The sequence below is a fragment of the Simochromis diagramma genome, unplaced genomic scaffold (assembly GCF_900408965.1).
Source record: "Simochromis diagramma unplaced genomic scaffold, fSimDia1.1 OVJJ01000293.1, whole genome shotgun sequence".
In the NCBI taxonomy this organism is placed as follows: domain Eukaryota; kingdom Metazoa; phylum Chordata; class Actinopteri; order Cichliformes; family Cichlidae; genus Simochromis; species Simochromis diagramma.
Window position 1 is genome coordinate 1,533,355 of NW_024386801.1, and position 26,564 is coordinate 1,559,918.

The 26,564-nt window shown below is 44.2% G+C and overlaps 1 protein-coding gene across 1 annotated transcript; it reads left to right on the plus strand.

Annotated features, from left to right (window-relative positions):
* Window positions 1-25,906, plus strand: LOC120730460 (probable polypeptide N-acetylgalactosaminyltransferase 8). Its single transcript, XM_040026867.1, has 10 exons — window positions 1-71; window positions 203-369; window positions 553-739; window positions 18,246-18,443; window positions 18,573-18,687; window positions 18,810-18,995; window positions 19,188-19,325; window positions 19,435-19,527; window positions 20,090-20,333; window positions 25,636-25,906. The coding sequence occupies exons 1-9, from the start codon at window positions 1-3 to the stop codon at window positions 20,288-20,290; spliced, it is 1,356 nt and encodes a 451-aa protein (XP_039882801.1). The 3' UTR covers window positions 20,291-20,333; window positions 25,636-25,906.
* Window positions 25,907-26,564: the final 658 nt, after the last annotated feature.

The following is a 26,564-nucleotide window of genomic DNA, read 5'->3' on the forward strand; positions in this document are numbered from 1 at the left end:
ATGGGGTACAATGTTTTTCTGAGCGATCGCCTCCCTCTGGATCGACCTCTTCCAGATACCAGAGATCCTCGGTACAACTTTTACAACTTTTCATGATTTTAATCTTTCATTCTCTCTCCTGTACATTCAAAGAAAAAAAATTACTCTATCCAGTCTATTTCTTGCTAAAATATTTCAAATTTCTGATCTTTTTAATAAATAGGTGTTTGAAAAAGAGTTACCCCAAGGACCTGCCGAGTCTCAGTGTGGTGCTCATCTACCTGGATGAAGCCCTGTCTGTTCTCCAAAGAGCCCTGCGCAGCATCATCGACCGCACTCCTAAAAACCTGCTGAAGGAGATAATAATGGTGGACGACCATAGTTCTAATGGTAAATTGGATACAAACGATTGGTTATAAGCCAATTCAAATATATCATCAAAAGCTGAGTGAAGACTATCACGTCACACATGTTTGGGACTAGTTTTCTTCTTTGGATGGTTTGAATCTGCTGGTATCACTTCCTTACCCACACTTCCTTCAGAAAAAAACATAACTATCTTTTTCCATTCAGACAATCTGAAGGGTGACCTTGACGTTTATGTGAAGTTGCTTGAGCAGGAGAACCCTAATCTCCGTATTGTGAGAGTGAGGCACAGTGAGCAGAGAGGTCTCGCTCATGCCAGAGCATCCGGGTGGAGGGCTGCTACTGCTGACGTGGTGGCCATCCTGGACGCACACATTGAAGTCCATGAGATGTGGTAGGAAACATGGCAGACATACATATATTCAGTTGTTGGTTTAAGTCTTATATTTTCTGTTTTCTTTTATCATTATATTACCACATTGTGTTAAAGAACATATCAATGCTGTCTTCATGAGATTAGCTACAAGTTTACCAAATATAAATTGCCATCAGTGATTTGAGGCCATGGATGTGTCAAAGTTTCACGACAGATTTGCTGAGAGTAATACGTTTTTCTTCTCAGCATACAAACACTTTACATGTCTGGTGATCTGGTCCTCCTTTCCCCACATCCCCACGGTCTGCCAGCCAGACTGTGACACAAAAGGGGTGTGACCTCATAATTCCAGCTTATACCAGTTGCCATAGTCATGCTGCATAGTGTGATTGAAGAGTGTTGACCCAGACATGTCAGCAGTTAATGAAATGTACACATTAGTTGACTAACTTTTCCACCTTTTCTTTGTTCCCCTCCTTCATGCAGGGCTGAACCTCTGCTGACACAGATTAAAGCTAACAGAACTGTGGTGGTTTCCCCGGTGTTTGATAGAGTCAACTTTGATGATCTCAAGGTTATTACATATCATCCCAATGCACACGCCTTCGACTGGGCTCTGTGGTGCATGTATGAGAGTTTTACACCGAGTATTACAAACTTAATGACGGTTCACTGCCTGGCAAGTAAGTTCAAGTGAAATCAATGTTTTAACAATATAACAGCCATATTAACTCTATCATTATGATCTAATATCAATGTACAATAGTTAAAATAGAGATCTCTTCTTTGACTTTAGGAGTCCATCTGTCATGGGGATCATGGTTGCTGATAGAAAGTTTCTGGGGGAAATTGGAGTCCTTGATGAAGGAATGAAAGTGTATGGTGGAGAAAATGTTGAGCTGGGAATTCGTGTGAGTAAAGATCACAGAGTCATAAAATTCTCTTCAATAGTAAAGCAAACATAAGTGTCTTTGCCATCAGATTATATAGAATATTTGTGCAGATGGACCTTCTGGATTTTGTTATAATCACCACAGGTGTCCTAATCTGCAGATCATTTAAAATGGCTATAAACATACCATAGAAACTGAAGGTGCAGGTAGCAAGTAAATGAATTGCATTATGTAATACAAACAAGGAGATGAGGTCTAAAGTTATATCTTAGCCATGGAAAGAATAGTGACTGAGTTTATTGTGCTTTTTTTTCATGTAGGTATGGACATGTGGAGGCAGTGTTGAAGTTGTTCCATGTTTCCAAGATCGCCCACATCGAGAGGGCCCACAAGCCCTACATGCCTGAACCTGGGTCCTGGCCATGAAGAGAAATGCCCTCAGAGTTGCAGAGATCTGGATGGATGAATACAAGCACAACGTTAACTTGGCTTGGAACATCCCATTTGAGGTGTTTTTGAGGCACTGACACAAACAGCAAATTATGTTTTCTCTAAATGATTTTCATTCTCCTGTTCACAGAGTCATGAGGAGATGAGTTATGGGTACATATTAGGCTTTGAGTGCGCTTTGTGTGTTTGTGTTTTTAACGTTTTTTGCATTGACATTTAAGGAAAATCTTTCTTCAGATTCTTCCTCATCACAATCTGTGAATCGATTCACATCTTCTTCTTAGTTCCTGCAGAATCATAGAATTGACACAGGCGACATTCAGAGAGGAAGAAACTTTGTGGCATGGTGTTTTGTGGCATTGACACAAACAGCAAATGACACTTTCTTTAAGGGATATTTCATTTGTCTACTTACATGACGCAAAAAATCATTGGTTAATTAAACAACTTTATGAGACTTTGAGTGCTCTTAGCTTTTTTGCATTGACATTCAAAGGAAACCTCTCTTTAGATTCTTCCTCAGTCACATGAAACTATAAGCTGATTAACACCTTATTTTGCTTTTTGCAGAATCATGGAATTGACATAGGCGACATTTCAGAGAGGAAGAAACTCAGAGAAAGGCTGAACTGTAAACCTTTCAAATGGTACCTGGATAATGTGTATCCTAAGCTGGATTCCTGGGACGACCTCCTCGCATATGGAGGAGTACGTCTACTTTTCTCTGATGCTTAGTATGTTTGGTACAGAGAGGTCCTGCACAATGTGTGGGAATCTGTGTTTGATGATTTGCCTGTTTCCATTTGTAATATTCATAATGTTCTCCTGATGACAGATGAAGAACCTTGACGCTGACATGTGCATAGACCAAGGTCCAGTACCAGGTCACACACCGATAGCCTACATTGCTACTACTATGGACCTCAAGGAAGTGAAGCACCTTATAATTATGTTGATAATCATGATTATAAGGCAGTGCAGGTGTATAAAACAAAAAATCAAAACGAAAAACAACTATAAATTGATTAATCTGTTAACGCATACGGTATCATATTTGATACAAATTTGGGAGTTTTCAGACTCCCCGCCTTCCCCCCGAGAACAACCTCAACAAATTGCACAACACAAGTTTAAGCAAAAAATGAAGAAAAAATAAATTTGGAACTCATATTTTAAAATTTTTTAATGGTAAACACTCTATATTCTATTTTCAAAACCTTTCTTGCAATTATTTCATGGTTCAAGCTTTAAAAGGGTTAACAATTGAGTAATTTTGTCTTTAAGCTTGTCATCTTTGTTAAGCTCAGGATTGTTGACAGTGCAGCTGGTATTTTTAGATCGCAACCCAGGATATCTCTTTCAAAACACAAGCATTTGTGTGTGCAATTCCATCTGAAATGAACGTCACAGTCCACAGAGATCGAAGAAGTTAATTATGGTTCCTTGTTGTCTGTTGTTAGCATTTTTAACATCCTAATATCATTTGCCCTCTGTATCTCTCTGTCTCTTTCTCTTTCTTCCTTTCTAAGTTCACAATATTATCGTGGAACGGGTGAGCTCTACATTGGTGGCATCAAGTCACATAAGTACAATGACAACCGATGTTTAGCTGACACGGGCACAAAAGAAACTGAGCCTGGCCTGTACAACTGTAAAGAGGCTATGCAGAAAGGAATGGGGATATACTGGGACTTCACTCAGGTACTACAAAGTTGTTTGCTGCATCTCAGAACAGGTTGGATGAGCGCTGTTAGTCTTAAACTGAACAAACCAGCTGCCTTTTTTTAAACACTTTGCTTTCTTTCCCCAGGGCAAGAACTGAAGAACAGACAGACAAAGAGATGCCTGGAAATTATAAACAAGAAACTTATAATACAGGAATGTACGGGTCAAAGATGGACAATTCAACACATAATCAAACCCTTTTAAAGTGTGTTTGAGCTCTGCTCATTGGGCAGTGGATAAGTTACACCTGGGTGCTCTATTGAGGACAATACATTTACTTTTGCCTCCAATACTTTTAATGTGAGTGTGTGTGTATTACAGATTTTAAAGCCAAGATATTTGAAAAAATACCTTAGATATTAAATAGGTTTTGTATCAAAGATTTTCAGTCTAGAGTAGCACAACAAACTTTGAGTCTTTTCAACATTCAAGACCAAGTTACACAGTTGTGAAATCCTAGCAGGGTGTTGCCAATTATATGTCTGTACAAGAGTTGACATGAATTGCAGCAAATCCATGTTCACATATTCTGTCCCAGTAAAACTCATGCTTGGTAATTGCAGTTTTAAAGTGATGCTTTACTTATTAAGTTTCAGCTACAATGGAGACCATAAAATAATATCTTTTAATAACACATTTGCTCTGTCTGTTAAAAGTTTGAAGGACTTGAGTTTCCAGTATTTCAACGGTAGTTACCATAGCAAAATCTATAATTCATATCTGTCCTTGTGATGGCCAAACCCGTGGCCACACTCTAAAGTCGGTAACTTTTGTATTTTCATTCTTCATTTGAACATAGTAATACATTTTAGTTTCCAATAACTTTATTGATTGGTTTGGATACATTTGTTCTATTTGTAAGCGCGCACATTTAGTTTACTTATGTATTCATACTTCATTTCTTTGCTTTCTGACTAACCTTTGTCTTTTTATTTCTTACCTGCCATAATCCCTGGGAGTTGCTGGACAAAAGATGGTAGCCAGGGTTTGAAACCATTAAATGAAAAGGAAGATAATTGGACCACACCACCACTTCCTGCTGAAGGGGAGAATGGGTGTTTTCTTTACTTTAGAAACAAAGTATTTGTATTTAATTAAATATTTGAGTTTAGGGTTTAATGGGGTTTTTGATTTTCTTCTTTAGTGTTTAGTTTATTAACAAACTAGATTGTACTGCAATCGTTTGTGATTTATGATTGTGTTTTGTTTGTTACCCCCTCATGTGTCACAATGGTCTGATCAGCCATTATACAGGAGTGCAGAATTATTAGGCAAATGAGTATTTTGTCCACATCATCCTCTTCATGCATGTTGTCTTACTCCAAGCTGTATAGGCTCGAAAGCCTACTACCAATTAAGCATATTAGGTGATGTGCATCTCTGTAATGAGAAGGGGTGTGGTCTAATGACATCAACACCCTATATCAGGTGTGCATAATTATTAGGCAACATCCTTTCCTTTGGCAAAATGGGTCAAAAGAAGGACTTGACAGGCTCAGAAAAGTCAAAAATAGTGAGATATCTTGCAGAGGGATGCAGCAGTCTCAAAATTGCAAAGCTTCTGAAGCGTGATCATCGAACAATCAAGCGTTTCATTCAAAATAGTCAACAGGATCGCAAGAAGCGTGTGGAAAAACCAAGGCGAAAATAACTGCCCATGAACTGAGAAAAGTCAAGCGTGCAGCTGCCAAGATGCCACTTGCCACCAGTTTGGCCTATTTCAGAGCTGCAACATCACTGGAGTGCCCAAAAGCACAAGGTGTGCAATACTCGGAGACATGGCCAAGGTAAGAAAGGCTGAAAGACGACCACCACTGAACAAGACACACAAGCTAAAACGTCAAGACTGGGCCAAGAAATATCTCAAGACTGGTTTTCTAAGGTTTTATGGACTGATGAAATGAGAGTGAGTCTTGATGGGCCAGATGGATGGGCCCGTGGCTGGATTGGTAAAGGGCAGAGAGCTCCAGTCCGACTCAGACGCCAGCAAGGTGGAGGTGGAGTACTGTTTGGGCTGGTATCATCAAAGATGAGCTTGTGGGGCCTTTTCGGGTTGAGGATGGAGTCAAGCTCAACTCCCAGTCCTACTGCCAGTTTCTGGAAGACACCTTCTTCAAGCAGTGGTACAGGAAGAAGTCTGCATCCTTCAAGAAAAAACATGATTTTCATGCAGGACAATGCTCCATCACACGCGTCCAAGTACTCCACAGCGTGGCTGGCAAGAAAGGGTATAAAAGAAGAAAAACTAATGACATGGCCTCCTTGTTCACCTGATCTGAGCCCCATTGAGAACCTGTGGTCCATCATCAAATGTGAGATTTACAAGGAGGGAAAACAGTACACCTCTCTGAACAGTGTCTGGGAGGCTGTGGTTGCTGCTGCACGCAATGTTGATGGTGAACAGATCAAAACACTGACAGAATCCATGGATGGCAGGCTTTTGAGTGTCCTTGCAAAGAAAGGTGGCTATATTGGTCGCTGATTTGTTTTTGTTTTGTTTTTGAATGTCAGAAATGTATATTTGTGAATGTGGAGATGTTATATTGGTTTCACTGGTAAAAATAAATAATTGAAATGGGTATATATTTGTTTTTTGTTAAGTTGCCTAATAATTATGCACAGTAATAGTCACCTGCACACACAGATATCCCCTTAAAATAGCTAAAACTAAAACAAACTAAAAACTACTTCCAAAACATTCAGCTTTGATATTAATGAGTTTTTTGGGTTCATTGAGAACATGGTTGTTGTTCAATAATAACATTATTCCTCAAAAATACAACTTGCCTAATAATTCTGCACTCCCTGTATATCTAGCTGGCACCTCTCAACCTCATGCACTAACTCAGGCTCCGTCCCCACCAGAGATGTGAAATTCCATATCCCAGTTGAGAGTCTTGTTAGACAGAGACACAAGGTAGCGATTCACGGAGGGGGGAATGTTGTCTGTCTAGTTACACTGAAGCATTAGGAAAAAATAAATGAGCAGTTTTATTCAGGACTGTGTGTTTGTATTAGTTTTTCATTATGATGCACTACATTCCAGAGAACTCTACAAAATAGTCAGACATCTGTTCCCTTTTAGGCATGCATCCTGATGTTAGTCATGTTTAAATTAAATATTTAAATTATATTATATTTCAGTTGAATGATATTCCTTCATAGGTCTTTACCACATTTATTTTTCTTTAGTAACATAACAGACATAAGATCTATAAAATACATTTCAAAATCTTTTAACTACCCACTAGTGCCAACAGGACTGTGATGGACCGAGTTGAAAAACAGGAGGAGTCCCAGGAATTATTAGAAAAATATAGTTTCCATTTATTTAACCCCCAAAAATTATATTTACAAGAATAATAAATGTTGAGCTCATAAAAGAGGTCAAAGAAACAAAACTGAACTCAGGCAAAGACTGCAAACATAACAAACCAAATGACTGCTACAAACATACATAATTGACCTAAACATGAAATGACATACAAGGGTATATACAGGGAGTGCAGAATTATTAGGCAAGTTGTATTTTTGAGGAATAATTTTATTATTGAACAACAACCATGTTCTCAATGAACCCAAAAAACTCATTAATATCAAAGCTGAATGTTTTTGGAAGTAGTTTTTAGTTTGTTTTTAGTTGTAGCTATTTTAGGGGGATATCTGTGTGTGCAGGTGACTATTACTGTGCATAATTATTAGGCAACTTAACAAAAAACAAATATATACCCATTTCAATTATTTATTTTTACCAGTGAAACCAATATAACATCTCCACATTCACAGATATACATTTCTGACATTCAAAAACAAAACAAAAACAAATCAGCAACCAATATAGCCACCTTTCTTTGCAAGGACACTCAAAAGCCTGCCATCCATGGATTCTGTCAGTGTTTTGATCTGTTCACCATCAACATTGCGTGCAGCAGCAACCACAGCCTCCCAGACACTGTTCAGAGAGGTGTACTGTTTTCCCTCCTTGTAAATCTCACATTTGATGATGGACCACAGGTTCTCAATGGGGTTCAGATCAGGTGAACAAGGAGGCCATGTCATTAGTTTTTCTTCTTTTATACCCTCTCTTGCCAGCCACGCTGTGGAGTACTTGGACGCGTGTGATGGAGCATTGTCCTGCATGAAAATCATGTTTTTCTTGAAGGATGCAGACTTCTTCCTGTACCACTGCTTGAAGAAGGTGTCTTCCAGAAACTGGCAGTAGGACTGGGAGTTGAGCTTGACTCCATCCTCAACCCGAAAAGGCCCCACAAGCTCATCTTTGATGATACCAGCCCAAACCAGTACTCCACCTCCACCTTGCTGGCGTCTGAGTCGGACTGGAGCTCTCTGCCCTTTACCAATCCAGCCACGGGCCCATCCATCTGGCCCATCAAGACTCATTCTCATTTCATCAGTCCATAAAACCTTAGAAAAACCAGTCTTGAGATATTTCTTGGCCCAGTCTTGACGTTTCAGCTTGTGTGTCTTGTTCAGTGGTGGTCGTCTTCAGCCTTTCTTACCTTGGCCATGTCTCTGAGTATTGCACACCTTGTGCTTTTGGGCACTCCAGTGATGTTGCAGCTCTGAAATATGGCCAAACTGGTGGCAAGTGGCATCTTGGCAGCTGCACGCTTGACTTTTCTCAGTTCATGGGCAGTTATTTTGCGCCTTGGTTTTTCCACACGCTTCTTGCGACCCTGTTGACTATTTTGAATGAAACGCTTGATTGTTCGATGATCACGCTTCAGAAGCTTTGCAATTTTGAGACTGCTGCATCCCTCTGCAAGATATCTCACTATTTTTGACTTTTCTGAGCCTGTCAAGTCCTTCTTTTGACCCATTTTGCCAAAGGAAAGGACGTTGCCTAATAATTATGCACACCTGATATAGGGTGTTGATGTCATTAGACCACACCCCTTCTCATTACAGAGATGCACATCACCTAATATGCTTAATTGGTAGTAGGCTTTCGAGCCTATACAGCTTGGAGTAAGACAACATGCATGAAGAGGATGATGTGGACAAAATACTCATTTGCCTAATAATTCTGCACTCCCTGTAGTCGAGCTCACCTCAACGCATAGCTTGGGCTCTGGAACCAGTCTCCTGGAGAGGGGCTGGACTCTGTCTCAGTCAGGAGTTGCTATTGGTGAGATGCGGAAGACAGGGGTATCTCCTTGGCTTGCTGCCTGTCCTTTGTGGTTTCTCCTGGTGGACGAGAGAGTTTGTTCCCTGCAACTTTGGATCGGGGAAAAGGTCGTCTGTGCTTTGCCCTCATATGGGCAATGACAGTGAGACCTGGAGGGGCGTGATTGGGAGGAAAGGCCTACTGGATCTGATCCAAAGTGGTGTTTTGTTGTTGGATTTCTGTGCAAATCACCATTAGTCCATAGCAAACACCATGTTCGAACATAAGGGTGTTTATAAGTGCACGTGGCACCAGGACACCCTAGGTCGCATTGCCAAAGCTGCTGCATTGAGCTGCAGCCACAAGATAGTTTGTGCCTGTCATGGTGATAATCAGGTGCGGGAGGAGTTCTGAAAGGCCATGAAAAAAGACTTTTGGACTGCCTCGAAGAGATTCTGGCACCTCAAGATTGGCAGAGGTACCAGGGTACTGGAAAGGAGAGTCCGTCCATTAGTCGAACCTCCTGTATCCGAGGTTCCATTAGTCGAACCTCGGCTACAGGAGGAACAATGCGGTTTTTGTCCTGGTCATGGAACACTGGACCAGCTCTTTACCCTCTCGAGGATACTTGAGGGTTCATAGGAGTTTGACCAACCAGTCTACATGTGTTTTGTGGACCTGTAGAAGGCATTTCACCATGTCCGTCAGAGTTTCCTGTGGGAGGTGCTTGGGAGTATGGGGTGTCTGGCGCATTGCTGCTGGCCATTCGATCCTTCTACAACCGTTGCAAGAGATTGGTCCGCATAGCTTCTGCTGTGAAACATTTACATGAATATTATATACATTTAATGCCCTTTGTATTGTAGATGATTGATTTGATACATGAGTTTCTGAGAACTCTATCTCATCAACATGATCAATTGCCATAATTTCAAAATGTTATGCACAAAACTCTTTCGTTAGTCTATCTATCAATCAATTAATCAATCAATCAATCGATCAATCGATCAATCGATCGATCAATCGATCAATCAAAGCTTTATTCGCCACATGCAGGTTGCCTTGCAGTGAAATGGGACACCCCCCCCCGACCTTACACACACAACACAGACATTACATGGGGATACAAGTCGGAGAAAAACACTGAAATGTACACTACAATGGGAAAGTACAAGAGGAAAAAAAGAGACCTCTACTCATGCTGTGCTTCCATGGTAGGACAGCATGAGAACAGGAAACAAAAAAACTCCTCTGCACAAAAAGCACATAAATGTCCACAGCACAACATTGTGAAAGACATGACAAGCCACAGGATTGGGTTGGGGGTGAGGGGTAATCCGAAGCGAACACAGCAGCCGCCCTGCACAGCGCTACCATTCTAGCGCGGCACACAGACCCGCCGTGTTCCCCCGCAGGAAACAAGCATCGAAGGCGTTTGGAAAGGGAGGGGGATGAGTGTGTGCTTATCAGTGTAAGTGTATATTATATAGATTATAGATTATAATAGCAATTATAATAATAATTACTACTAATAATTTCAGGTATTTTGTTAAATGAGCCAGTAGGTGAGTTTTCCGTGTGTGTCCTCTGAGGTGTTATTATCTTTTTAGGCATTCTATCAGCTGTCACTGTAAGGGTTTCATGGGTAAACTGGCTATTGTTCTTACTTGGGGGTCATTGGGGTCATTTTCAGTTGAATTTACATGAACCACAGTCTGTACAAACTATCTCAGCAGTTCAGTAGCTTAGTGTCTCTGAAGTTTTATTATCTGACTAGGAGGTCAGTGCGTTACCACCATGACGGGAATGTGGACAAGGCCTTTTTTTTTTACTGGGGACCATACTGGTCATCCCCTTTTTGGGCATGTTTCTGAAGAACGGATACAAACATGGTGTGGATACCAATAAAGATTTGGAAACACCGCATATGATTGAATTGAATTGATATACCTTTATTAGTCCCACAAGGGGAAATTTCATAAGGCTGCCGACCTATTGCACACAATGGCAGTGCCATCTTACCCTCCGACCATACATACATTACACAAAACATCACATGGGGAAGACAGGTCAGAGAGGTATAACAATGGAAAATGCACCACATGAGGAAAGATAAGGAGAAAACAATAACTCCCCCCAGACTGAGCTCCAACAGGGAGATCAGTTTGAGAACAGAAAAAAAAACACCTCTGCACATGAAACAACTCTTAATACACCAAAGAAACACATGACAAGCAACAGGGGTGGGTAAAGGGTGCAGCATCGGAAGGGGATAAGCGTCGAAGGCGTTTGGAAAGGGAGGGGGGATGAGTGTGTGCATATCAGTCTATATGTATGTGTGTGCGTGTCCATAGTTCAGCTGAGACAGTGTCCTTCGTCCTGCCAGGCTAAGTAAACAGTCTTCCAGCCAACCCAGGTGGCCTTGTATGGAATGGGAAGGAACAGACTAAACACAGTCGTTATCAGGGTGTTTTTGTTCGGCTCCAGCCTTCAGACCGCAGCTGGCGCCAAAGGGGGTATCCGCATGAAGTGATGGTGCTTTTTACTTTAGTGCGAACAACTCATATGAATTTCAAAGCAGTTCTACAGTCCAACACTGGTCTCTCAATCTCCCGTTGGAGAGCCGCGAGCTTCGCCATACTTGCGTTCTGTGATGTTGTCATTCTTGTGCTCAAGGAGCCAATTCTGAGAACTCACGACAGTGTGCCTCCCCGAGATGTCATCCAATTTGCACCCAGAGATGTTATTCCGAGCGAGCCCTTCCGAGATGTATCCAGTCTGCACTCAGAGATCTTATTCTGAGTATCCACAGCAGCCGTCAGCCTCTCCAAGATCTTATCCGTGCTGACTCAATGAGCCCATTTTGAGAAACTCACGCCTCTTCCCATCATTTCAATCCCAGCGGGCAGCCTTGTGGGGGTTTGAACAGCCAGTTCTGCTTTCTTAATTCTCCGATAAGTCAGGGCCAAGCCAGCTCCGATCAGCCAGAACCCTGTGACCATGGTTCCGAATAGGTAGATATCTTCAGCACTCAGGCTCACCCGAGCCCAAACTTCTCGTTGAGAAAGGGGTGTCAGTTGCATTTAGGGACCAGTTGATCCAATCCATAATTCCTCTTTTAGGTTTTAGAGAACAGACTGTGAGAGAGTGTTCCAGGGAAAAGTAATACAAAAAAACACGAGACTAGACAAGGACATAAGAGGCTAAGCAGGGAAGCTAAGGGAGAGGAGGAGGAGGAGGAGGAGAAAAGTGCGACCGCCTTCGTCAAGAGCAAGAGCAGGAGTTTTTCCAACCTATCTAAGTGAGTTCAGTCACATATTAATATTAATTATGATTTCATGGTACCCATAGTATTTGCACCATAAAAAAGAAAAGAGATCAAGTAATAAAAGGAGTTAAAATCGTAAAAATAAATTGACGCAGTAAAGGGTATTGCCTGCACATGTATTGAATACATGACAATAAGTTGTGATAAAACAAACAAACAAACAAACAAACAAACAAAAACATTCATGGAAGAACAGTATGTTTAGTTATGAAAGAAAGAAATGGTTTTTAACTGAACTTTTGCAGTTTGTTAATGACATACGAGGTCAAATTATAACACAAGTGTTTGTCCCTTTTCTATAAATGTGCTTTTTATGCTCTAGTTTTCAGTATTTTCTTGTGCAGTGTTTCTTTTGTTGAGTAGGAATGTTAACTATTGAAATTCCTTGATTGTGTTTTTTTACTCGTGTTGTTTTCTACTGAAGACGATGCACTCAGATGTTTTGAGTAAAAATAGGATGTCATGCAGAAGATGTGTGTTCCTTCTGTACTGTCTTAGTTTTGAGTCTCTGTGTTCATGTCACTTCCTGTTTTATTTTGACAGTGCCATGTCCTACATTAGTTTGTCTAATTTTGCTTCCCCTTGTCTCATCATGTCCAATTCATCCCAGCTGTGACTCCCTCCTGTCTCCCATTCCCTGATTGCCCTGTGTGTATTTAAGTCCTGTGTTTTCTTGTGTGCGTTGCTGGTTCGTCTGTGTATTTCCCTGCATTTTCCTGTGTAGTTTCCCCTGAATCTCCATTTCTGGTCTTTACTTAGTTTTCTCCAGTTTAGGTAATCCTTAGGTTCGGTGTCATGCCCACTGCGTTTCTCTTTGTTTCACCTCCCTAATAAAACTCACTCGCATCTAAAATCTGCCTGCATCTTGGGTCCTTCGTTAAATTACACACAGCCTGCCCTACTAGCCGTGACAAAGACAGCGACAGACAGAAAATCAGCTGAGGTCCAAAAGCAAGCAGAGAAGCAGAAGAAAGGTGATGTAAATATTCAACCCAAAGATGAGACAGCTCAAATGAAAAAGTCTGAAAAATTCATCCCTAAGTCATTCTTGTTCAAGCACACCTCTGTTGCTTGTGAAGCTTGCACACAAGAATTTCAGTTGCATGTGCTGTACCAGTGTACCTGCACATGTGATGTGACAATAAAAGTGATTTAATTTGATTTGACAAATGGAGGGAAGATTTCTCTGAGGATAACCAAAGAGAGGCTCAGAGCCTGTTTGTGAAGTATGGGTACAATGTTTTTCTGAGCAACCCCCTACCTCTGGATCGACCTCTTCCAGATACCAGAGATCCTCTGTACCACTTTTATTTTTCAGGATTTTAATCTTTCATTCTCTCTTGTGTACATGCAAAGACAATTTAGTTCACCCAGTCTATTTCGTGCTAAAATCAATATGAAGAACGTGAAAGTAATTTGGGCTAAATGTGGAAGGAAAATTTTTCATTGCCATTTAGTGCTGTATATTGCTGATTATACTGATTTGTTGTTTAGTTTTGCATTGTTACATAAAGATACATGTTAGAGGGGTTTTTGGAGGTTATTGACGCCCTCTTGTAAGAATAATTGGATTGCAGATAGGGGGCAGGTGCTAACAACAATTTATTCTTCTTCCTGCTCCTTTTCACCCATGGGTGCAGTGGTATATTAATGGGAAGGAGGATCTGTATGTAGGAAACGAAACACTGTTGAACCATGTGTGAAATAAATAAAGAAATTAAATGATGTTAGAAATCAGGGCAAGTCCAATAGATCTTTGGTAAAATTGTATGCCATTTGCCATGTCACTTTGTACCGATTTTGTAAAGAGAGGAAGAAGCTGGAAGAGCAGGGATCAAGGGAACTCCCACGTGTAGGAGAAAGAAGATCTTCACTGATGAACAAGAGAAAGAATTAGCAGAATACCTGATGAGAGCTGCAGATGTATTTTATGAACTATATCCACGTGAGGTAAGCAGATAGGAAGTGATAAAGGATAAGACAAGGGAAAGTTAGAAATTTGTAATGGTGGCAATTTAAAATATAGTATATCAGAAATACTAGCATATTTCGTGATTAAAATTACAGGTAAAAGAACTGGCATATCAGTGAAACATGGACGCAAATATCCTAAGTGATGGGACACATTCTCAAGGGCTGGACCAGACTGGTTCTCAGCCTACATGAAACTAAACCCAACTTTGTCCATTAGAAGTGCAGAGGCTACAAGTCTGGCAATTCAATTCAATTCAATTCAATTTTATTTATATAGCGCCAAATCACAACATAAGTCGCCTCAAGGCGCTTCATAGATACAGAGAAAAACCCAACAATCATATGACCCCCTATGAGCAAGCACTTTGGCAACAGTGGGAAGGAAAAACTCCCTTTTAACAGGAAGAAACCTCCGGCAGAACCAGGCTCAGGGAGGGGCGGGGCCATCTGCTGCGACCGGTTGGGGTGAGAGAAGGAAGACAGGATAAAGACATGCTGTGGAAGAGAGACAGAGGTTAATAACAGATATGATTCAATGCAGAGAGGTCTGTTAATACATAGTGAGTGAGAAAGGTGACTGGAAAGGACCACCAGTTTTAATAAACACAATGTAGCAATGTTTTTCAAAAAATTTGATGAATTGCTAAAGAGACACAACTTAACTGCAAATGATATATGGAATATTAACCCCGGACAGAGTGATTGCAAAACGTGGCACTAAACAAGTTGGGGCAATGACATCAACAGAGAGAGGTTCACTGGTCACCCTTGTATGTGCAGTCAATGCCACTGGCAACACAATTCCTCCGATGTTTCCCACGCATACGTTATGCAGACCACTTTGTCAGAGATGGGCCAGTAGCAAGTATTGGCAGTGGAAATCAATAAGGATGGATGCAAGAAGAAGAGTTCCTCATCTTTCTGAAGCACTTTGCAAACCACACCAAGGTCAGCCATGAAAAAAAGTGTTTCCTCTCATGGATAACCACAGTTCACACCTGTCAGTTGCAGCCATTGACTTCTGCAAGGGCAATGGAATTGTGATGCTCACATTTCCCCCTCACTGTCATCACAAACTCCAACCACTCGACAGGAGTGTTTATGGCCCACTGAAAAAGATGGTGAACAGTGCAAGTGATTCCTGGATGAGAATGAATCCAGGAAAGACCATGACAATATATGAAATACCAGGTCTCGTTAGGATGGCACTTCCAGCAGCAGCTACGCCAAAGAATATACAGGCTGAATTCCAGTGCTGTGGAATTTGGCTATACAATCCAAACATATTTGAGGAAAGTGACTTTGCTCCATCACAGGTCACAGATTGTCGTTCTCCAACAGTCCATATGGACATTTCTCCAGCTGACCAACAGTCCGCTCTTCTTGCTGCTCATCTCACCAGTCCTACAGCTGACGACATGACCACTCCTCCAGATGCTCACATCTCCAGTCTTCTAACTGACCTCCAAGCTGCTCCCTCATCAGGCTGTGATGAAAACCCACAGACCTACTTGGGCTTTAACCCAGAAGATGTGCGACCCTTACCAAAAGCTGGATCTAGAAAAACCCCTTTAACGGGAAGAAAAAGGAAACAAACAGCAATACTCACCGATACACCAGTTAAGATGGCCCTTGAAGCAGACCAGAGAAGGAGGAAAATAAGTTTCCCAAAGAAGAGGCTGTGCCAGAAACAAGGCAAATCCACTTCCACAAATCTAAAACAATCCAAACTTTCCACATCACGAAAGAAAAATCAGAAAATGAATAACACTGAACAGGACAACACAGATTCCTCAGATGCTGTTGAGAATTTCTGTATCGTGTGCATGGATAACTCAAAGCCAGAAGAAGCTTGGGTTAAATGCCTGGCCTGTACTCTGTGGGCTCATGAGGCCTGCACTCCAGGAGTGCCATACACCTGTCACCACTGTGATTCCGATGGTGATTAAAAACTTGACAAAAACACATGCAGATCAGTTGATGAAGCTGGTCCAAAGCTACATTTTTTTCAGCTTCATTATTATGTTCAAATGTTAGTGCAAAAATTGTAGGTTATAATGCCCAATGAGCCAATGAGGCCAGACTCAATGAAGGCCAAACAAAATGATTGAAATATTCAGTTGGTGAAAAGTTGCCTTTTTTTGTTAGAATATGTTCAAAAGCTATATTTCTGCACTCTGTCAAACACTCCTACACACACACACACACACACACACACACACACACAGAGCTACATAAATGTTTATAAGTGCATTCAGGTGTTGAATAAAAAAGATTACATGTTAAGATTTTGTCAGTACCCTTGTTTCATTGTGTTACATCTCACCCCAGGGTATGTTACAACTAATCCAGACTATAGGGTTAATTGTAATATTTCACTCTTTGTGTTTGAGACGATGCCATGCGATTATCAACTGCGTTGCAGAGAGAATAGCTCTACTATTTAATAGCAGAGACATGTAAATACTTTGCATTGTATTTTGAATCCACTACCTTAGAAGATCTCCAAGATACAGACAGAAATGTTACAACTGTCCCCGGTCTCCCCTACATGCCTATCACATTCCTTTCCTGTTTATGTCTACTAGTTCAAGCTAATCATCAAAAGGTAACTGAAGATTATCTGTTAGATGCACAATACACTTCTAATCATTCACAATATATTTACAAACAGATAATTACAAAACACTGAATCATACTTGGTCTCTCTAATCAGTTAACCTTTAAAACAGTGGTTTTGCAAATACACTTTTCCTGCAGAAGCTGTGACATGTCACACATGTTTGTGGTCAAACTAGTTTTCTTGCTTGGTTCATTTAAAATGATCCACCAATCCAGCCAGTTAGCCATTCAGTTTTGTTTGCTTATCCAGTTCAGGTTCACGAGAGGGCTGAAGCCTCTCCCACCTGTCATACAGCAAGAGACAGTGTACACTCTGAATAGGTCTGCTGTGATAAACCACGGCAGACCGGGTAACATTTCAATGCTTTTCAGCACGCTTTATTTCACAGTTGCTGTTAAACACACACGAACCGGCACAGCTTTCCTGCTGCCAGCCGCACACATCACCAACACAACAACTCAGACTGAGCAAAGACTTCTAAGTTGGCGAGGCATGATAGTAGATGCCATGCAGGTGCGTCCATCTCACCTGCAGCAGCATCGCAGACCACGCCCCGCCACAGTCGCCTGTCTGTTGCAGTGCCAAAGTATGACTCACTGACTGTAGTGTCAATGACCCACACAAAAACCCTGGGAAAACAAAAAAACAAACAAAAAGTTCTACGAAGGATCTTTTTCTTTATACAATTCAGAAAATCTGAAGGGTGACCTTGATAGGTACATGAAGTCGCTTGAGCAGGAGAACCCTAATCTCCGTATTGTGAGAGTGAGGCACAGTGAGCAGAGAGGTCTCGCTTATGCCAGAGCATCCAGGTGCAGGGCTGCTACTGCTGACGTGGTGGCCATCCTGGACGCACATGTTCCTACCACATCCATGAGATGTGGTAGGAACATGGCAAAAGTGCATGTTTTCATTCACTTGTTCATTCCACTGATTTGAGGCCATAGCTGGCTGGTGTCACGGTTTCAGAATAAACTTGCTGAGATTAACATGTTTACCTTCTTAAACACACACAAGCGTTACACACAGTTGCAACTTCCCAGTAACCCACTGAGCAGTGATCTCTGTACAACCACACTATGGTCTTCAAACCATTGAGCAGATTTACTGAGACAGTAATTAACTTGTGTTATGGTGCTGGTGGTGATGACGCAGATGCTGCTTAGACAATCTTTTTGTTAAAGAATTATTTTTAAAAGAACAAACTGTCACAGCATCTCAACCCTGTGCATCAGTTAAAAGTTGACAGGTGGGTGTGTCTTTTGAAAAATAAAAGAGATCACGTGAAGTGACCATTAAATGCAACAGCTGGGTGTGTGCTTCCACTGAAGTCTTTAAGGGTGTGACTTCCACTTATTATGTACCATTTTTTGAACCATCATTTTTTTCCCTCCTTCATGCAGGGCTGAACCTCTGCTGACACAGATTAAAGCTGACCGAACTGTGGTGGTTTCCCCGGTGTTTGATAAAGTCAGCTTTGATGATCTCAAGGTTACTACATATCATCCCAGTGCACACGCCTTCGACTGGGCTCTGTGGTGCATGTATGAGAGTTTTACACCCGAGTATTACAAACTTAATGACGGTTCACTGCCTGGCAAGTAAGTTCAAGTGAAATCAGTGTAACCAACATAACAGCCTTATTATCTCTATCATTATATTTCAATTTATTTTTTATTATAACAGCAATATACAGTAGTTGTAAAATAATTTCTCTTCTTTGACTTTAGGAGTCCATCTGTCATGGGGATCATGGTTGCTGATAGAAAGTTTCTGGGGGAAATTGGAGTCCTTGATGAAGGAATGAAAGTGTATGGTGGAGAAAATGTTGAGCTGGGAATTCGTGTGAGTAAAGATCAGATAGTTATAAATTCTCTTTCATAATAATGATTTTAAAGAAGAGTTGTGGAGCAGTCATGAGTGATGAAATATGTATTTGTTTTAAGGTGCACTTTTTTTTCATGTAGGTATGGACATGTGGGGGCAGTGTTGAAGTTGTTCCATGTTCCAAGATCACCCACATCGAGAGGGCCCACAAGCCCTACATGCCTGACCTGGGTCCTGCCATGAAGAGAAATGCCCTCAGAGTTGCAGAGATCTGGATGGATGAATACAAGCACAACGTTAACTTGGCTTGGAACATCCCATTTGAGGTGTTTTGAGGCACTGACACAAACAGCAAATTATGTTTTCTCTAAAGGATATTTCATTCTCCTGTTCACAGAGTCATGAGGCGATGAGAGCTCTTTGTGTTTTCAGCATCGACATTTAACGAAAATCTTTCTTCAGATTCTTCCTCAGTCGCAATCTATGAATCGATTCACATCTTTTCTTTGTTCCTGCAGAATCATGGAATTGACATAGGCGACATTTCAGAGAGGAAGAAACTCAGAGAAAGGCTGAACTGTAAACCTTTCAAATGGTACCTGGATAATGTGTATCCTAAGCTGGATCCCTGGGACGACCTCCTCGCATATGGAGGAGTAAGTTTACTCTTCTCTTTTGCTTAGTAAGTTTGTTACAGTCAAGTCCTGCGGGATTTGTGGGAATCTGTGTTTTTCCATGATTTGCTTTTATCCATCATATTGACAGATGAAGAACCTTGATGCTGACATGTGCCTAGACCAAGGTCCAGTACCAGGTCACACACCTATTGCCTACAACTGCCACTATTATGTTTCTCAAGTAAGTGAAGTAGTGACATGTTTGTCCAGAATCATGAGTAACAGAGGTGCATTCGTAAAGTTAAGATAAAAACAAACAAACAAACAAACAAAAAACACCAACAAAAGTCAACCATTTTAAACCTTTGTTCAACCTGAGACTGCTTCCAGTGCGGCTGGTATTTTTAAATCACACACAGGATGTCCCATTCCAAGCACATGCATTTGTGTATGTGCAGTGGCATTAAGATAATTTCTTGTCCACAGAAACACAAAGTTGCTCAAACTGAAGTTCCTTCTTTGCTACACACTGGTTGAGCTCAAGAACCATCACAAAGGTACAAATGTAAAACAAATGAATGGGACTTCCAGAGAGTGATGTTTAAATTTGCAGTCCTGCTGGAAGCAAGGAGGGCGGAGCCAAATTCAGATTACGTGTATTTATTATGTATATTAAAACACATACATAAGTTACACATGCTTATGATCATCCCTTGTGGTCTGAAACCCTGTTGTCTGTGTCATTTGTTTGACTTTTTTACATCTTGATATCATTTTGACCTTTGTCTCTTTTATCTTTTAAGTTGGCATATTATCGTGGAACGGGTGAGCTCTACATTGGTGGCATCAAGGCACATAAGTACAATGACAACCGCTGTTTAGCTGACATAGGCACAGAAGAAACCGAGCCTGGCCTGTACAACTGTAAGGAGGCTGTGCAGAAAGGAATGGGGATATACTGGGACTTCACTCAGGTACCACATAATGAAGTTTTGTTTTTTTAAGTGAGGTTTTTTTAAAGTCATGATATGTGGACCACAGTTATGGTTTACTGTCACGGTCTGCAGAGGCAGGCCGTGCGGTGGTGTGTGTAATGGACCCAGGAGCGTACACAAGTGAGTAGACGGGAGTGAGTTTAACAGAAAGCGAGCCTTTAATATGACTGAAGACCAGGAATACAAACACAGCAGGGATAGCGTGGCTAAACTATAACTAAACTGGGAAAACTAATACTGTGACAAACTAAGAGAACTCTGAGACGAAGATGATCACAAAAGACTGATCGTGAAAACATGGGGGTGAGAACACAGACGACGCGACACAGACTACATGAAACACAGAGACTAAATACACAAGAGGGATGATCAGGGGAAGTGGCCACACATGGGAACACAGCTGACACAGATAAACAAGACATGGCAGGAGTAAACAACACTGACGGGAGACTGTCAAAGTAAAACAGGAAGTACAGAGGTTCAGACAGGAGGAGAGAGAGCACGGGGAAAACTTAGACATAACGGGCAGGGGAAACATGGAATAAAACATAAGGAGAGACGAAGGCTCACAGATACACAGAGGGGCACACAGGGGGTGAGAGTCACAAAGGGAAAGCACTCAGGGAACACCACAACAGGGCAACTCAGGAAACAGAGCCTAAACAGGGAACTGAAATACAAAGATACATAAAACTAAGAATACTGGGCCAACATGGCCCAGGACCATGACAGTACCCCCCCCACAAGGGCTGGCTCCAGACAGCCCAAACACAGGAAAACCAAACCAAACAGAAAACGACCCAGGGCGGGCGGCGGGGGCCCAGGACGGAGGGCCCGGAACAGGAAACAAAACAACCAAAAAACACAGGAGCACAAGACCAAAGTCCAAAGAGAGTTCAGGGGGCCGACCCAGAGCCCACGGGCACAAGAGTTCACGGGTCACACGGTCGGGGGGCCGACCAGGCGGGTGGCACAGGTGACAGAGCTGGTCCGGAGGCCGACCGCACGGAAGGCAGCGGCGGCGGCGAAGGAGACGACGACGGAGCAGTTCAGGGGGCCGACCGCGCGGAAGGCAGCGGCGGCGGCGAAGGAGACGACGGAGCAGCTCAGGGGGCCGGCCGCGCGGAAGGCAGCGGCGGCGGCGAAGGAGACGACGGAGCAGCTCAGGGGGCCAGCCGCGCGGAAGGCAGCGGCGGCGGCGAAGGAGACGACGGAGCAGCTCAGGGGGCCGGCCGCGCGGAAGGCAGCGGCGGCGGCGAAGGAGACGACGGAGCAGCTCAGGGGGCCGGCCGCGCGGAAGGCAGCGGCGGCGGCGAAGGAGACGACGGAGCAGTCCAGGGGGCCGGCCGCGCGGAAGGCAGCGGCGGCTCTCCAGTCTCAGGCGTGTAGGCCGAGGCCCGGTGGGCCTAGGACCAGACGAGGCAGGACCAGACGAGGCAGGACCAGACGGTGGCGATGCGGGGGCCGGACCAGGCGAAGCACAAGCTGAGGCTGGACCAGACGAGGACGAAGACTCGGAGGCTGGACCAGACGAGGACGAAGACTCGGAGGCTGGACCAGGCGAGGCTGAAGACTCGGATGCTGGAGCTGCAGCAGACGAAGCACAGGCTGGAGCTGCAGCAGACGAAGCACAGGCTGGAGCTGCAGCAGACGAAGCACAGGCTGGGGCTGCAGCAGACGAAGCACAGGCTGAGGCTGCAGCAGACGAAGGCTGTGAGGCTGCAGCAGACGAAGGCTGTGAGGCTGCAGCAGACGAAGGCTCTGAGGCTGGGCCAGGCGAGGACGAAGTCTCTGAGGCTGGGCCAGGCGAAGATGAGGCTGAAGCCGGAGCCGGACCAGGCGGAGCAGAAGCAGAAGCCGAAGCTGGACCAGGCGACGGCGAAACAGGAGCTGATGCTGAGGCTGGACCAGGCGACGGCGAAACAGGAGCTGATGCTGAGGCCGGACCAGGCGTAGCAGAAGCAGAAGGTGGCTGGATGGGCTCCTCGGGCCCTCCAGCTGACGTGGCATGGTGCTGGACGGGCGGCTCGGGCCCTCCAGCTGACATGGCATGGTGCTGGTGTGGTTCTCCTGAACCCCCAGCTGACGAGGAAGGTTGCTGAACGGGCCCCTCAGACCCTCCAGCGGAGACAGGAGGCTGAACGGGCCCCTCGGACCCTCCAGCGGAGACAGGCGGCTGAACGGGCCCCTCTGACCCTCCAGCTGACGTGGCGTGGGACTGGACGGGCTCCTCGGGCCCCCCAGCTGACGTGGCATGAGGCTGGACGGGCCCCTCGGACCCTCCAGCGGAGACGGGAGGCCGAACGGGCCCCTCGGACCCTCCAGCTGACGTGGCATCTGAGGAGGCCCTGGGGAGAGTCTAAAGCTCAGAAGCGACTGGTGAGGCAACACATAGAACACTGTTAGCATGACAAGCTTTGAAAACATAATTTCTCAGGTCATGAACACTTTCGGTAACTCGAGTAGTAGATGCCAACTCCCTGTCGGTATTGTCAACACAATAGTTCATGGTAGGATTGCACATAAGTCCGTAGCTGGATTCAGAGTCACATAAAGAGGCAGGCATGCTTATGGCTGGCCTAACAGTCTGCAACTGAGAAGCAGTAGCATCAGAGCTCACGCTCCTGTGCATTTGGTCTTGAGCACTGTCTGCAATCCCACCATCGGGGAATACGGTACTAGACTCCACTACGATCTGCACGCGGGGGTAACACTCCGTCTCGGCTGTACGAGTTGGCTGCAGTAGATGACAGTCTGAGGCGGAGAGAAAGCTCACGCCGTTCCTAGCAGGCTCAGAAGCAGACTGTACAGTCGACGTGTGAACCCCTTTCGCTGTCTCATGAACCTTGGCTCCATGTGGTGCGGCTATGGGAGCAACACTAGAAAAAGTCCTGGATTCTACAGGGTCAAGAACGTTGTCTGTGGTTTCATTGTGTGGTTTTTCAAAACAGTTACACACAGTCCTTTCATTATCACAACACTGCTCTGACTGGCCCTCATTCGTAACTAGAGTTAGGTCAGTCACAGCATGGGTGTCTATGAAATCATGATTAATGGTAGAGCAGTCTTTGGCACCAGTTTCTTCATAGCTGGGCCCACAAAAGGGCAACCCAGTACACTCCACTATATCAGGCTCATGAGATGAAAAAGCACAGTCACTCACCTCCGTTATAAGAGGAGTCTGGGACAAAACTAGGACGGGTGCCGACTGGACAGCTGCTGCCCCCACCTCTTCAGGGACTTCCGCACAGTACAGACAGTCTGTAGTTGCTCCTTGAGGAAAGCTAGGCAGTCTCTCTTCAGACTCGGTAGATGGTTCACGCAAAGTTTCAAACCTGGCATGAGGTGGCTTGGTAATCGTTAAATTGTCAGAGGTAATAGGATTTAATTCTTGATCACCTACACAACTAGGACTGCTCGCTAAGGATGTCAACACATTAAATCGAAAGTCGTCTGATACAGAATGCTTTGAGTCTGACCCCTTACTCCCAGCATCTTTCATTATTCCAGAAAGACCCACCGATTGCAGGTTCACCGTGTGAGACGTAACGTCCTCATCACTAATTACCTCAGAAAATCCCTTTGACTTGAGGTCTTTGGCTAAGGGGCTAGATACTACGTCAGAAACTGAGTCAGGGGTACTCACGGCTGGATGGCTGATGGGCGTCAAAGCCTCAGATGGCATTAACTGAGGGACCTCCTTAGGCTGAGGCTCAGAGCGCCGACGGCGAGAGGGCTGCTTCTTTCTATCCGTGGAAGTGGGCGGGGTGAGCGGTGGAAGTCCCTGGCAACTCCGGGGACCCCCAAGAGCCAGTCGAGTTCCCCGGAAAGAGCGCTCATCACGATCAGGGGCGAGCCACGGCTCCCTCCCGAACTCTTCCTCTAGCTGTGCGTATGCGGCGTGCTGCTGCTCCTCGAGGTCGACATCCAGGACCCCCACAGCATCCCCGCGATGCTCCGTGGAGGGCGAGGCGGGACGTAGCGGTGCGCGACGGCGGCGAGAATGCCGCTTTTTCCTTGAAGCGGCTTTGGACAAAACCTGACGTTCCATAGTGACCGGCTCCTCGTCCTCCAACCACATCCGTGCCAGAAAGACAGCAGGAGACGAGTAGTCCGATCGAGGCGGCGAGGGCGGGCGGCAGGTGCGAGGCGGGGCGGTTGGCGAGAACTCCTCCTCGGGGATGAGCCAGGGCTTCCAACGGAGCTCGTCCTCGCGATACGCCCGTAATACCCGTTGCCGCTCCTCCTCGCCGAAGTCAATAGCAGCTGGCATCTCCTTGATCCGCGTAGTGTAGTCAGGCGGTGACGAGGATGCGGAAGCCGATGGAGCGGGAGCCGGGGGTGTGGCGGCGGTGAGCCTCACCGTACCGACTCTGACGGCTTCTGGCTCACGAGGCAGCGGGGAAACGGAGCTACCGCATGACTCTGGCGACGGCTCACGCACACAGGACCGCTGCAGTTGCGGGCGGAGTTGGAGAGAGGAGACGAGAAAGTCAACGACGAGGGGGTGCAGCGCCTCCCATAACCAAGGGAATACGGACACGCACACCCCTACTTGGCGGGCTAACTCGTTCCGTTCCTCCTCTCTGGAACACCGCAACCACTTGCCGCATAGCGACTCCACTGTCCGGACGATCTCCCGGTCTTGTGTCGCTGGGTCCGGCATGGTCGTGTCGTACTGTCACGGTCTGCAGAGGCAGGCCGTGCGGTGGTGTGTGTAATAGACCCAGGAGCGTACACAAGTGAGTAGACGGGAGTGAGTTTAACAGAAAGCGAGCCTTTAATATGACTGACGACCAGGAATACAAACACAGCAGGGATAGCGTGGCTAAACTATAACTAAACTGGGAAAACTAATACTGTGACAAACTAAGAGAACTCTGAGACGAAGATGATCACAAAAGACTGATCGTGAAAACATGGGGGTGAGAACACAGACGACGCGACACAGACTACATGAAACACAGAGACTAAATACACAAGAGGGATGATCAGGGGAAGTGGCCACACATGGGAACACAGCTGACACAGATAAACAAGACATGGCAGGAGTAAACAACACTGACGGGAGACTGTCAAAGTAAAACAGGAAGTACAGAGGTTCAGACAGGAGGAGAGAGAGCACGGGGAAAACTTAGACATAACGGGCAGGGGAAACATGGAATAAAACATAAGGAGAGACGAAGGCTCACAGATACACAGAGGGGCACACAGGGGGTGAGAGTCACAAAGGGAAAGCACTCAGGGAACACCACAACAGGGCAACTCAGGAAACAGAGCCTAAACAGGGAACTGAAATACAAAGATACATAAAACTAAGAATACTGGGCCAACATGGCCCAGGACCATGACAGTTTACTGCTTCTCAGAAGAGGTTGAATGACCTGAGTGTGGCTACATGGCTACACAGACAGACAAAGAGATACCTGGAAATTATAAACCAGAAACTTCTATTACAGGAATGTACAGGTCAAAGATGGCAAAATCAAAACACAATCAAACCCTTTGAAAGTGTGGTTGAGCTCTGCTCATAGAGCAGTGGAAAAATTAAACCAGGATGCCCTCATGTGGACATTATTTCATTATCCCTAAAATATTTTCAATGTCAGAGTTCTCATAAAAAAATCTAAAAATGAAATGTGAAAAATTGAAAATAGTTTATACAAAATGAATTAATGTCAAATTTGTTATTTTAAAGAAATATCCTAAAAATTTAATTATTTTGTGCCAAAGATTTTTCGTCCATGATAGAGCAGCAAACTTTGAGACTTTTTCAAAATTAGAAACAAAGTGACGCATTTGAAATCCTAGCAGGATGTTTCCAATTACCTATGCCCTTACTAGTAGTGGCATGAATTACATTGCCTTTCAATACAACAGCATACCTCATGCAGCCACACACTGTACAGCAAATCTGTTTTCCACAAATACATCTTCACATATTCTGTCACAGTACACACATAATAGTAAAATCATGCTTGAATATCGCAGTTTTAAAATGTTGTTCTTTTCTTACTCAGTTTCAGTTCCAACACAGATCATAGAACTTTTTTTGGGGGGGGGTATTTTAATTAGACATTTGTTCTGTCTGGTACAAGTTTGAGGGACTTGCGTTTCCAGTATTTTAATAGGTATTACCGATGCAGTCTTAAATAGCTCCCCCGACGATCAGCTGCAGGTGCGTGGCATGATCTTCAGGTGTGGCCAGCCATCTGGTAGGGCCAGAGACAACAGACGTTGCATGTTACCCAAACAATCAACAGCCAGTAAAATGAAAATTACA